At 36.3% G+C, this 14,537-nt stretch overlaps 2 protein-coding genes across 2 annotated transcripts in view; both read left to right on the top strand.

The window, feature by feature from the left end:
* The first annotated feature begins 5,101 nt into the window (after positions 1-5,101).
* Positions 5,102-13,882, top strand: LOC139700062 (serine/threonine-protein kinase 16). Its single transcript, XM_071598541.1, has 6 exons — positions 5,102-5,432; positions 5,511-5,751; positions 6,248-6,452; positions 6,682-6,836; positions 12,802-12,936; positions 13,014-13,882. Exons 1-6 carry the CDS (start codon positions 5,323-5,325, stop codon positions 13,128-13,130), a joined length of 963 nt encoding a protein of 320 aa, XP_071454642.1. The 5' UTR covers positions 5,102-5,322; the 3' UTR covers positions 13,131-13,882.
* Positions 13,478-14,537, top strand: part of ATPCL (ATP-citrate synthase) — a 92,180-nt gene continuing 91,120 nt past the window's right edge. Inside the window, exon 1 of the mRNA XM_071598537.1 lies at positions 13,478-13,582. The gene's annotated coding sequence lies outside the window, so the exon portion shown is untranslated. The remainder of the gene's footprint in view (positions 13,583-14,537) is intronic.

Raw genomic sequence — 14,537 nt, 5'->3', positions numbered from 1 at the left:
CTATATTTAATGAGTCTGTGAGAAAACTTTTAAAGAGCCGCAATGTTTAAAGACCTCCTGCTTTGTGATATAGAAAATGTTAATGGCATAAATTCCCATGGTGATAATTTTTCAAAGATTAATTGGGAGCTGTTGGTGAGGTCCCTTACCATTAAAAACAACTTATTGCATAATGGTCACTCTAACTTACCAGTCCCAATAACCAAGTGAACGAGCATAAACTGCATACCTAGTGCACAGGCATTGAAAAATAGCCAGACTCAGCTGTTGGACTGCAGACCAGTGGACTGTATTTTCAAGCCCTCATGATAGTAGCATGTGTTTACATCCCTTGCCACATTTAGGACCAAGCTGTTTGCATGGTTTGGAATTTTGTCAGGAGTAGGTAGCCCTTTCTTGCTGGCTTTGCCTGTATTCAGGGCTACTAATCACCACCAAGACTAGAGTATATCCAAGGCTGTTATAGTGGATAGGTGAAACTGCATCTAAAAAACTACATTTTCTTATAGTACTACCACTGTGGTTCATGTAAATTGCTTTTGACTTCTGTTCTTATCTTCTTCAAAAATGTGAGGTAATTCTGGAGAGGTATTTTTATTTTTAAGTAATCTACCAGTTAAGATAGGTTTTGGACACAACTACCAAATAGATATTTTGTTCTTACTAACAAAACACAACCCAACATCCTACTCTACAAGTCCCTCTTCATCTCTGCATTGTTCCTTCATCCTGTCCAACACTCCTATTCTATTCCTGCCCTTTCCTCTTTTGCCTAATATTCTCCCCTCTATTACAGTCTTTAACATCCCACTGCCGATCAAAATGCTTTTCATCCATTTATGCTGCCTCTTTATGACTTCTCACAACAATCCCTCTTTTCACCCACCATATGTAGCACTTCCTTACTCATTTTCCAACAATCCCTCTTTTCACCCACCATACGTAGCACTTCCTCGCTTGTTTTCCTTTCGGACCATTTTACCTTCTCCCTATTCTCCTCCATATCCAATTAACAAAAGCCTCCAATTTATGCCTAATGTCCTGCTTCAGTGACCATGTTTCCACCCCGTACATTGCTATGCTCCGTATCAAAATTTTGACGAGTCTTTTCTTAACATCTTTGCTCAACATCCCTTTCATCAACACCCTCCTTGTGAAAGCCCCTTTGCCTAGTGCAAATATTCTCCTTTCGTCACTAATACTTTGACCATGTTGGTACAAACCGCTTACGAGATACGTAAACTGATCTACCTGCTATAGCTTTTCCCCTCCTATTTTAATGTTTACCTTAGCCTTTTTCTTTCTGGAAAATCGCATAACCTTTCTTTTATTATTATTGATTCTCATCCCATATCTATTGCACTAAATTTCCAATTCACTCAGCAATGCTTGCAAATCTTGCTAACCCTTGGCTGACAGGCGAACTGGAGCTTGGTCATCAGCTAACCTAACTAATTTTACAAAATCCCCGCCAACTTTCCAAAAGCATAAAGCTCCTACCTCCAGTTTTTCACTATGCCTCTTTAATCATTTCCCCGGCATATACGTTGAACAACACTGGTGATAATGGACAACCCTGCCCAACACCCCTTCCTAAGATGACCCATCTGGACTCAATCTGAGACATGTACGCGTTGTGGATTAGCCTCCTGTCCCTCCAATCTATTACTATTTTCTGCAATATATTCATTAGTTATTCCCAATTCACCGTTTCAAATGCCTTTTCAAAATCTATGAAACAGGCAAACAAGTCCTGATTGTACTCTATATTCATATCGATTGGTGACCTCAGTACTTAATGGCATCACGCATGCCTCTCCCCTTCCTAAAGCCAAACTGATCATCCCCTAAGTAATCATTTGCCCTACTCTCTATCCTTTTGTTTATGATCCTGAGAACCACTTTAGCTGCTTGGGAAATCCAACTTATGTCAGTAGTCCTCACATGATGTAGCCCTAACGTTTTTTTGGAATAGGAGCCAACACTGATCTCACCAAGTCTTCCAGCCAGATTCCTTCCTCATATATATGCTATGAGTCAGTCCACAGTCTCTTCCTTCCATATTTTCCTAAAAATTTTAGTAGTTCCATGGGAATGAATGTTGTCTGTCACCATGGCCTTATTTGATTTCATCTCCCTTAATACCCATTCTACCCTGTATCTCATCTGTGAGTATGCCTCAACCTAAGCTATCTTCATCTACATTATATTCTCTTTTTGTCTAACTTCACTGGCCTATGTTATTTTCCATACAGTTTTTTAATATATTCCTTCCACCTCTATTGCATCTTTTCTGTGTCAACTATTATGTTTCTTGACTTGTCTGTGACTGTCAACACATCTTCCTTTCTTACTTCCTGATGGTGTTTTAACCTTGTATAGCACACCAATTTTACCCTTCCTCTGCCAACTTTCCATGTCCTTGCACTGCGTTTTCCACCTTGCTCCTTTTGCTTTATTTATTACCCGTCTCAATTTATTATTTAACTCTTTGTTCTTCATTTTGCCTAACTCAGTGTTTATATTCTTCCATTTCCTTTTCACGTCCATCTTAGTAATCATCTCATCCGTAATCCATGGTTTCTTTTTCCTTTTCCCATTTATGGTTCCTATAGTTTCTTTTGCAGCTTTGAATATCCCTTTTTTGATACATTCCCATTTTTCCTCAATAGAACTAGTATCTTTTCCGTCATTCATGATTTCCTCTAGAGTATGCTGATGCTCCTTCCTTGTCAATCCATTTAATGCCTCTATATTCCATTTGCTTACCCGCCGCCCATCTTATCCTTTTGAAAAGGACGCTACACTTTTATAACAACTAAATTGTGGTCATAGCCTGCATCTGCTCCTGGGAAGTTGTGCGAATTGATCGCAATGTTCCTAAGCCTGTGCCTAACCATAATAAAATCTAACTAATATCTTTCTGAGACACCTGGCATTTTCCTTGTATACCTATGCCTTATGTGGTGTTTAATACAAGTGTTGGTCATGACTAACCCCTGTCTCCAGCAGAATTCAATTGCTTTCTCCCCATGGTCATTCCTTGTATCAAACCATAGTCCCCCACCCCTTTACCATCTCTTCCTTCACCCAACGCATTGCAATCCCAGATCACTATCAAATTTTTCCCTGCTGGAACACACATGATTATTTCCTCTTAACTGATTGTATATCCTAAAGACTTCTTCCTCCTTTTGATTGCTTGGTGGTATGTAATCCTGAACAATGACCACGTTAGTTGGTTCTGCTTTTATCTGTACTAGTAATATTCTATCTGTTTCTTGCTCTATGTTGGCTACTTTTCTTTCTACCTCTTTATTCAATGTTACAGCAACCCCTCATAGACTCTCGTCCCCTCTGCTGTAAATTACTCTATAACTCCAGGAGCTCCTGCTATCCTTCTAGCTCACTTCGTATAGACTTAAAAATCTATATTGCCTCTTCCCATCTCTTACTTTATATTCTCTAATTTTCCTGTCCTCAACATTGTTGAACATTCCTAGTTTCTATTCGAACTAATTCTTCTTTTGCCCTGCTGCATTCGCTTTTCCTTAGCAAGTGTTTCGTGAGATGATGAGCGTGGAAGCCATTGCCTCTCATGCTGCTGGGTGCGACACATGGCCAATTGGGCCAAGTCCTATTGGTGTCGGACTCATACTCTGTATGGTGTTCATAATTTTAATCTTGGGAATGATAATTGAGGTGGTTTCCTATTGCCTTCCTCAATAGTGTTTCCAATGTGGCATCATCGCTAAATACCCACCCTACTGGGGTCCTTTGCAGCCGCCTCTCCAAGGAACAGACACTGTGCGGACCTTTCGTCTGGCTCCTAACCTATGACCTATCTGGCATGGGTGACCCTACCAGGAGCAATTATCGTTGCTCCCGCCAGCACAGTTCTGAGGATCATCAGAATGCACTACCCCTTTTATCACGTCAAGGTTGTAGTCCATAGGAGGGCCTGGAAGTCATATCAGCTAAAATATGCCCTACAATCAATAGTAGTCTTTCAGGTACTATTAGATTGTGGTGTGAGGGGCTGTCCAGCTTCAATATTGTACCATTGCTCACTGTGCAGCTCTCTTAAGGATCTCCTGAGGATTCATGACGGCTAAAGCACTATGACAATTAGGAGTTCCAATGACAGTTGAATAAATTTGATGAATGTTGACAGGGTATCCTTTAAGCCATGAAAGATTTCAAATTGGGAAGGGCATCACCAAGGGCTCAAAAGTAATCCTGTAAAAATGAGCTTTGATTCCATGTATATCTATTCAAAAAGATCAACAACTAGAAGAGGCTTTCAGAATTAATCACAACCAACTATTCCTTAGGACTACGAATTACTTTTCTCTTGATATAAAACTTATAAAACCAGTTGAGATCAATGATGGTTTCTGATAATAGACTTGACAATCCAACAAATTGATCGAAGCATATTGCGAATTTAATTAAACAGCGGGCAATATGTTTATTTAGTTTAGACTGCATGAGTAAAATTTCGTAGAAATTATAAAATGTTATAAATGTTAAAAAAATAAATTACAACCTCCATAAACACTCAATGTTAAGTCATATGCCAAAAGTTTACTTCGGGTATTTTTCAAATAAAAATGGGAAAATTCTTCAAATGGTCAATCCACCGTAATTATCGAATGCAAGCACTTCATTAATCTAATGTTTTTGATATGATCTCCCTTCATTTAAATAATAGATACTCTTGCAAAATTTGCGTATGGTAGTGTATTTTGACAAATATATCGAAGTTTTTGCAGCAGTTAGGTTTCGCACTTTATCAATGGATTTCAATGGTACGTTTAACTCAAAATGTCATTTACCATTTGAAGTCACCGCACCTTTGAACGTTAAAGCTTGGCCAACATTTGAACTTCATAGAGAGTATCATGGAAAAAATCAGGTTCGAAGGAGAATGCATTAATCAAAGATTGCAATATTCACGACACGTACTATTTACATATAAGTTAAATTGTAGTCTCTTGAAATGAATTTAGTCAAAGGATCAAGTTTTTAATTAAACTTTTTGGTTCGTCAACATGGGGCGTGATCGACCTATCGTTAAGCTTCCGTGACGGCGGTGAAGGCTGTTTTTATGTTATACAGAAGATTATTGAAATGTGTGGGACGTTGTAGCATTAATGAAGTGAATACATATGTGACATAAATAGCTCTCATAATGCCGACCCACTCTATCTTAATTTATTTCCTTATTTGTTAAAACTGACATTGGACGGCTATGGACTGAGTTAAGTATAATTGACAATTATTTAAAATTTCGTCATGGAGTTGTAGAATTAGGGCAAGATGAACACTCTGGGCCTTAGTTTGATTTTTAAAATGGGTTGTCTCTGCGCGAAGGAGTCAGTAATAATTAACTCAAGAAAATATTACATCAAAGGGCATCTAGGGGATGGGTGAGTGCTAGTGAAATAAGATTCCGTTCTTCTTAGTATAGGCAAAGAAATTATTTCAGAATTGGAACTCTCTTTCAGAGGATTCAGCACGGTAGAGCTTGTTGAGGATGCACATACTCACCGTACCTATGCCCTCAAAAGAATAATATGTCATGGGCCAGAAGATCAGCGGCTTGCTTTGCAGGAGGTTGACTTCCACAGGAGGTTTCAGCACCCAAACATTTTGGAGTGCATTGATGCTGCATTAACTGGTTCTACAGTTATGGATGCTACCCTTGATTCTACAAGTCAAGTTCTAATTCTTCTCCCTTATTATCAGGTGCGTTCTTCTTATAGGTATCCTCCGATTTCAGTGGATATCCAGGAGTTTTAGAGGATGTCCATTGAAAAATCCCCAATTTTGGGAAGTATCTGTATATATGTTTATTTTAGTGGTTTCATTGAAATTAATGGCTGCCCATTAAATCAAGTTCACCTCGTATGTAAGAGGGATAGCTCAAAATTGGTGGACGTGTAAAAACCAACGGTTATACTAGCATTTATTTGCCTATCCGTGGAAATTTTACTAGACTTTTACCAGTTGTTTTGAATGGTATCATAGGAAAATTTTGAATTGGGATTATGTTAGCTTATATCTTACATACTTCATTGATTGATAACGCATGAGTGTGTTGGAATATTAAAACATAGTTCTTTTATATTAAGAAAATATTGTGCATTGAATTTTGGAAAAGGAATACTATAGATCTAACTGTTTCAAACTCTTATATTATAGTGTTTTATTTAGGTCATCTGTTGTATTATTTTATTTTCAGAGAGGAACACTGTCGCAGGAACTGGAATGGCGGTGCAAAAACAACGAGCCAATGGACAGTGTTCCCTTGCTGACCATGTTTCTCCAAATATGTAAAGGAGTACAGGCAATGCATGAAGCTGCACCAGCACCTCTAGCTCATAGGGATCTTAAGACAGCAAATATCCTTTTGAAGGAAGATTATACTCCAGTGATAATGGATTTAGGTTTGTTGTGACTTCTGCTTTGTTTAGTTTAGTTCAGTTTAGTTCATTGTTTAGTACGAAAAAGTTAAAAATATTCTCCTTTGCATGTAATTAGTCTATTGAAGGATCAGATAATGTTAGTATTTAATAGTTATTGTCGCTTATAATGGCATTAGGAGGTTAATACTTCCATTATTTTAAGTAAAATTCTTGCATTAGCCAGAACAATTATCAAAATTAAAATTACTAGGGTCTATGGCACCTGGTCGAGTTAAGATAGGAGGAAGTGGTGAAGCCCAAACTCTTCAAGATACTGCGGGGGAAAGGTGTTCCATGCCATACCGAGCACCAGAACTCTTCACAGTTGAAACCCACTCAACAATTGATGAAAGGACTGACATATGGGTAGGTTTATGAATGTTACATTTTGGACTTTTTTTCTTGTTTTTCTTTGAAAAGAATTATCTTTAATGCATATTTATAGATTATTATAACCAAATAGATGTTGAAGGGATTAAAGGATTACGAGGCTAGTTCACAATAATGAAAAGTATTTTACATGACCAGTCTTGTCAATAGCTGTCTTTACAAATACTATTATTCTTAAACCATGAGCCTTTTACCATGAAAAAATATAAAATGATGAGCTGCAAGGAGGCCTTATTAAAACACTCTAATTTATTTGTATTGGTATGAAATGAAAAGTAAATCTTGATGAAAATAATTTATTAGATTCTTATTTTACTCATATTTTTGCCAAAGTTCCATCAAACATTTAGCATTGGATTGCGCAGTCACCATTCCAAATCTAGTGAATGACTCAGGACACCCCAGGCTCTCTGAAATTGTGTTTTCTTTCCTGGGAGTCCGCAGGTAGAACAAGAATAAGTATTTGCATCCCTTCTTTGATGTGTGAATTTCAAATGCTGGGTGCTTTATAGTGAAATTATCACTATAAGTCAAACCTATCTTTTGGATTTATTTCATTGGTAGCCAAAATGCCCAACTTCTATTGGGAGAGATTGGCAATATTTGGTTTTTTAAATTGAGGGAGCAGTTGAAAAATACTGACCATAATTCCTTAGAAATATACTTGTTTTACAAGCAAATAGGCATTTGAATTACAAATTTATGTGGAACTTATCTCAAAAGTAACTGGTGATAGTACTGGCTGATGTTAATTTTGGAAAATTTCACTTAACAACTTATGTGCTTAAAGGGAATTAAACATGGGTGCTTATGGACAGTAGATGGAAAACAGTTACTAGAATTAGAAACTTACAAGAGTGGGATTTGAAAATGATAATTCTTTTTAGTTAATTTTTTCCCATGTAGTAATAGAAGTAATATCGCCATTGTATTTCAGTGGTGATCTTTGATTCCTCTCTAGAATTTAGACGCTAAATGATAATACAAAAATGCTTTGACTGATATGGATGGCAACTCTTAACCTTTTTTCCAAAATGAGCCCTTTTCTCCCCCCACTCCTAGAACAACTGTGGTGGTAAAATAGAGTGTAAAAAAATCTAATTTTGTGAATTTTCTTATGGTAATTGAAAATTATTCTTTGAAATAGAAGTGTTTGTATACCAAAGCCAATAATTTTGTCATGAAAACCCTCATGATCAAGATTAAAAAAATGCTGTTAAGAATTCAACCTCCTACTTTCAATTAATATCAACGTATTGAGTGACGGCTGCCTATAACATGAGTCACTTTTGTTTATTAGGTCACTTTTGTGTTTCATAATGGGTATATTTGGTGATAATTACTAATTTTTTATGTGATGTGCCACCCTTTTTAAATGGTTTCCCACATGATTAAGGATCAACTTCATATTTAGCAAGGAGATGGTTGTATTTCACAATGCTATTTTAATTTTCATCCAATTTCTCTCAGTATTTGTGGTGGTTGGGTGGATCACTGAAATAACCATCAGAATTGAATCTGAAATTGTTTTAATCTGAGAACTTTAAAAACCGGAGAAGAACCAGCAAAAGTTTTTCTTGCAAGAACTATTTTCTAACCAGGAACTTTTATCTCCAAAAATATTTTCTGGTCTGGTGACTTTTGAGAAAAGATGTCCAATTAAAATTATTTGAGAATAATATTTCTATTCAAGCCATTTGAAAGTCCGTATACTTTTTTAAATTGCTATATTTTTGGCTTCCTGGTTAATTTCTGTGTTGAATTTTCGTATAATTTTGTACTTGTGCTTGTTGCTGATAAAGAAATTATCGTATTAAAGTTTTTGAATAGCAGAAATAGTAATTTATCCATGTTGGTAATTTTCATTAAATTTGGTATCATCTCTGAAAGATTTCTTCTAGAAAGTATTTTTATTCCATGAGCTCTGGAGTATTGCTTACCAAATTAAACATTTATGTCAAGTTGTAATTTTAAAGTGAAACTAATGTATTGAAATGTAATGAAATAATTGACTTTGTAATTCCACACACTTTATTTAAAAACACACGACCCAGGTTTCGACGTTGAACGTCATCATCAGGTGGTCCTCATAGAAGCACGCTGGCTATATATACCTTCTGATCATAGGAGGGGGGGGTTGGTCAGAGAGGGAGGTCGGAGGGGTAAAAAGGTTACAATGTAGCTGGGAAGAAAAGAGAATTACATTTTTGATTTAGAAGAGTGGTAGGTCTAGGAGTGGGGAGTGGGAGGGATACAAAATTTCGTTGGCAAGATCATCTTTCCAATGGACACATTTCAAAATTTCTAACTGCTCCAAAGTATCGAGCCTTTGACCTTTTTCTTCAAAATGAATAATTTTTGTCACAAAGTCACTTTTGTGATCACTTTCGATGAGGTGTTTTGCAAAGAGGGATGTTATGTTCTTATTTTTTACACATGTTTGGTGTTCTTTAATCCTTTCTTTAAATTTCCGTCCTGTTTGTCCAATATACTTTGTGCTACAATCCGAGCACTTTAACTCATACACTCCACTCCTCTCGTTTTCGGGGACCCTGTCTTTAGTGTGAGAGATCAGGTTCTTAAGGCATGAACGACTGTAAAAGGCACATTTAATTTTTTCTTTAGGTAAACCCCTAATTACTTTTTGAGAAATAGTCCCAAGATATAGTATTCTCCGCCATTTGGCAGTGGGATCTTTTACATGTTCGGGGTTGTAAATGTGGCTTAAGGCTATTTTTGTAAGTTTATTCCGGTAAAGTTTATTTATTAGATCTTCTGAATACCCATTGTTTACTGCTAACGTTTTAATTACATTAAGTTCCTTATTTACATTGAATTTTGACATAGGGATAGCGGTCAAACGGTGGATCATTGCATGAAATGCCGAAAGCTTTTGGGTGAAGCAATGCCTTGAAGAGGAATTAATTAATTGGTCTGTATACATTTCTTTCCTAAAAATGGAATACTGTAACCCATCTTTGTCTTTAGAAATGGACAGGTCGAGGAAATTCAGGGAACCTTTTTCCTCTTTTTCACACGTGAATTGTACATTAGAATTGATAGAATTTAGATGTGCTAGAAACTGATCTAGTTGCCTATCAGAACCTGTCCACACACAGAAGACATCGTCTACATATCTTAACCAACAAAATACATTATTAATGAGAGGGTAGGCTGAGGAGAACAAAACTTTTTCAAAACTCATTCATTCTATCAATTCTAATGTACAATTCACGTGTGAAAAAGAGGAAAAAGGTTCCCTGAATTTCCTCGACCTGTCCATTTCTAAAGACAAAGATGGGTTACAGTATTCCATTTTTAGGAAAGAAATGTATACAGACCAATTAATTAATTCCTCTTCAAGGCATTGCTTCACCCAAAAGCTTTCGGCATTTCATGCAATGATCCACCGTTTGACCGCTATCCCTATGTCAAAATTCAATGTAAATAAGGAACTTAATGTAATTAAAACGTTAGCAGTAAACAATGGGTATTCAGAAGATCTAATAAATAAACTTTACCGGAATAAACTTACAAAAATAGCCTTAAGCCACATTTACAACCCCGAACATGTAAAAGATCCCACTGCCAAATGGCGGAGAATACTATATCTTGGGACTATTTCTCAAAAAGTAATTAGGGGTTTACCTAAAGAAAAAATTAAATGTGCCTTTTACAGTCGTTCATGCCTTAAGAACCTGATCTCTCACACTAAAGACAGGGTCCCCGAAAACGAGAGGAGTGGAGTGTATGAGTTAAAGTGCTCGGATTGTAGCACAAAGTATATTGGACAAACAGGACGGAAATTTAAAGAAAGGATTAAAGAACACCAAACATGTGTAAAAAATAAGAACATAACATCCCTCTTTGCAAAACACCTCATCGAAAGTGATCACAAAAGTGACTTTGTGACAAAAATTATTCATTTTGAAGAAAAAGGTCAAAGGCTCGATACTTTGGAGCAGTTAGAAATTTTGAAATGTGTCCGTTGGAAAGATGATCTTGCCAACGAAATTTTGTATCCCTCCCACTCCCCACTCCTAGACCTACCACTCTTCTAAATCAAAAATGTAATTCTCTTTTCTTCCCAGCTACATTGTAACCTTTTTACCCCTCCGACCTCCCTCTCTGACCAACCCCCCCCTCCTATGATCAGAAGGTATATATAGCCAGCGTGCTTCTATGAGGACCACCTGATGATGACGTTCAACGTCGAAACCTGGGTCGTGTGTTTTTAAATAAAGTGTGTGGAATTACAAAGTCAATTATTTCATTACATTTCAATATGTTATGCAAATTCCACAAAGTTACGCCTGAGACAACAAATGAAACTAATGTAGCTATAACAACATGGCTGTGCTGTTTTTAGGATTGGTCTAACAATAAGTGTAAGATTGAGTCTTTTTTAAAGACCAGTCACTATTGAAAAACAACTTTAATCAATGGAAATAGTGTCCACAGTTGTTTAATCTCAGATGCAACTTTATTTTAGGAGCCTATACATAAATTAGGTAGTGTGAAATAACTCATTTTTGTTTATTTTACCGAAAGGAAAGATTTTTCTTTATTAATTTTTGTTCTTTGTTTAATTACATGTGTCGTTTGTTAGCAGTTAGATGCCTGCAATTTACAAGTAAATTGCTAGGTGGTAAATAGATAAATTAAGCGCTCTAAGCAAGGTTAGGTTATTTCATGGCTGTCCACAATGACTTTAGCTATGTTTAATTGGCCCTCAACGAAAATAACTTACTCTCCACTGTTGTAAATGTTCAAATAAAACACATATTGACTTCTCTTTATTGTTAAGAAAAGTTCAACTAAGATAAAATAAGTTCTGGAAGGAATGAGTTCCTCTACATTCCTGTATGCAGTTTTACATCTGCATTCCATCAGAATATATTTAGATAAACAATATTTGAAAATGTTTTGGCAGTTAATTACAGTGTATGTGTGGTTAATAGGCCATGAGATCTAAAAGTCAATCAGGGTCAAGAATATCATCTAAATTGCTGTATTTTGTAATTGGCAGTGCTATTATTTCTTCACTCTGACAGGCAGGTGTATAAAATATAACGGTATGACATAGTACATGGCTGTCTCTATTTCAAATTAAAACATAAGATATAAATGTGGCAGAAAATATCTTAAACCAGAAATGAAAGTCATTCACATTTTACTCTTCCAATTAATTGATAGGAGACATTTGTTGTCAAACTTTGTTTTTGTGCCTATTTGATTTGCCGAATTTACATTTTTGTTGTTTACTTCTGACCATCAAAAATTCTATCAGTTATCTGGGGCTGAGGTGAGGAGGAGGTTATGTAGCTCAAAAGTCTTTTAGTAGTCTCCCACCTGTTCACATGTATGTAGACTGTTGAGAGTAGCCAATCATGTCATTCAGATCACCCATTGACAAATAATATTGTATACATTAACTAGGAATGGCGGGTGTTTGATATTTTTATGCATTAGGGAATTAAAATAGGTGCTTGGTGAGATTTTTAGGGAGGAATTTTGTATGGACGGGATTGGCCAAAGCATGCCTCCTTGACAAATGGGTACGTAAGTTTATAAATTTGCTCCCTCAGTGGTTTTGTAGTGGAGACTATCACTGATTTCCTTTAAGATTTAACCAACCCATATCTTCTGTTCACAATGTCAATGTACTTTTAGAAGTAGATGTACTCCTAATCTGTTTAACCTAACCATACTGTAAGTTTTTGCAGCCCTTTAAGAATGTGTGCCTGTCATCTACTGAACCTATTCTATTGCTCCCTCATGGTCAAGTTTTAATATCAATCCTGTTTCAAAAATAATTTCATTGATTAAATACATTAGTTTAAATGAATGGCAAATTTTATAATGAGAGTAATATACGATTCGTTCGGGGTTATTCAGTTTGAAACATAATTAACCTGAATATAACATTTTCTTATTACAGTCACTGGGTTGTATTCTGTATGCGATGTGCTTCTATAAATCCCCATTTGATGCTGTTTATGAGAGAGGCGATAGTGTTGCACTTGCTGTGATTAGCGGAAACGTCACCTTCCCAGAAAATTCAGTTTACAGTGAGGTGAGTGTATGCACATAAAATGAAATTTATAGCGTTTTTGTTACTGCTTGTTGATTGCTTTTTTTCGTTACTTTCAGGACATCAAGGATCTAATCATGTTCATGCTAAATGTTAATCCATCCGAAAGACCATTCATTCAAAAGGTTATAGAGAGGACTGAAATGGTTTTAGTGAAATTAGAGAATAGAGTTTAAGTAATGTGAACGTCTCTAGGCCCATAGAGATTTGCGTTGAAATAGGGCACCGGAGTCAATTATTTAAACAAAAAAAAATATGCCTTTAACAAGATATCAATATGTGATACAAATTAATTAGCGTATTTTACCAAGAAATCAGGAAACCATCTAATTTACTTTAAAAAACCAATTACGTTAGCGGTCTTCGAGATTTGAAGAAGGAAGCGGCTTCGAAATCACGTGGTCATGTATGCACCAATCAGTGGTTTCCGCTCGGCAACTGTTGAGTGTCCTAGCTGTCGTAGCCGCAGGCTGCATGCATTTACTGTACAGCTCAACAATATTTTAAACTTTCGACACCAGCTGCCACGACTGTAAGATCTTGATTGTTGTAAACATTTTGACTGTGCCAGTGTTCAGTATTTGTTAAAAACTACTACGTTGATTCTTCTTTTGTTTCAAGTTTGAAGGTAAGAGATTATTTTGAAATACGGTCCTTGCGCCATTTTTCGAATAGTTAATGACAATTCAGGGCATTGACACTTTATGGTAATGTTTTCTGTACGAGTGATTGGTGAACACTGTGCTTTTATATTGTATGTTACCCCAGCATTCGGTGAATGACTGAGTTATCGTGGGACTTAAGTGAAGTCTATCACTAGGATGTGTGTATGTTGTTACTACTCCTATTGGAATATTGACTACACAATTATATGTAACCATTATATTTATTAACCTACAAATATCTATGCAATACACATTCCATTGAATGGATTTGTTTCATTTTTATGAGCAGAGTGAATCGGTATTTTTTACGTTAAGACAGGTACCTCTCCTACGCCGGAATTAGCTTGTAACGAGTGATATTTAAGGTTGTCTGTCTTCAATATTATGTTGTTTATTTTAGTGATCATAAAAATGGGAAGGATCCTTAATGAGTTGATTTTTATCCGAACCTAAACTTGTAAAATATGTTAGGCCTCAATTCGCAAAGGCTTGCTGTCGTTGAGGGTTAATTACGTATAGAGTACCTCTGTGGAAATGGGAAAATGTGACATTCAGAGAAGAATTTTATCTCTTGTTAGCAATTTGTAATCACTGGAGGGCGATCATGCGATGGTACCGGTGATTCGAGGATGCTGATCTTTCGTTGGGGGCCAATGAAATTTGTCTCACGCCACCTTTTACTTGACGTCATTAATACGTGATTCTGAGATTGCGAATTGGTATGGCCGGCTTACTTTTTTTATAAAATATTGTTCGTTGAGTCAGCATATTTCATATCTCCTTCTACAAATGGATTAAGGGTAAATTACGTTAATGCTGTCGCACGTAGGGTTATTTTTCTTTTCGCCGCTTCACTATTGTTCGGGCCTGTCGTCTTTACTTGTCGATTCTATGAGTTGATACCATTGTCACATACAT

Source organism: Hetaerina americana, unplaced genomic scaffold (assembly GCF_022747635.1).
Source record: "Hetaerina americana unplaced genomic scaffold, ioHetAmer1.1.p SCAF_10, whole genome shotgun sequence".
NCBI classification, from domain to species: domain Eukaryota; kingdom Metazoa; phylum Arthropoda; class Insecta; order Odonata; family Calopterygidae; genus Hetaerina; species Hetaerina americana.
The sequence above is the reverse complement of the archived record's forward strand: the minus strand, read 5'-3'. Positions and strand labels throughout refer to the sequence as shown.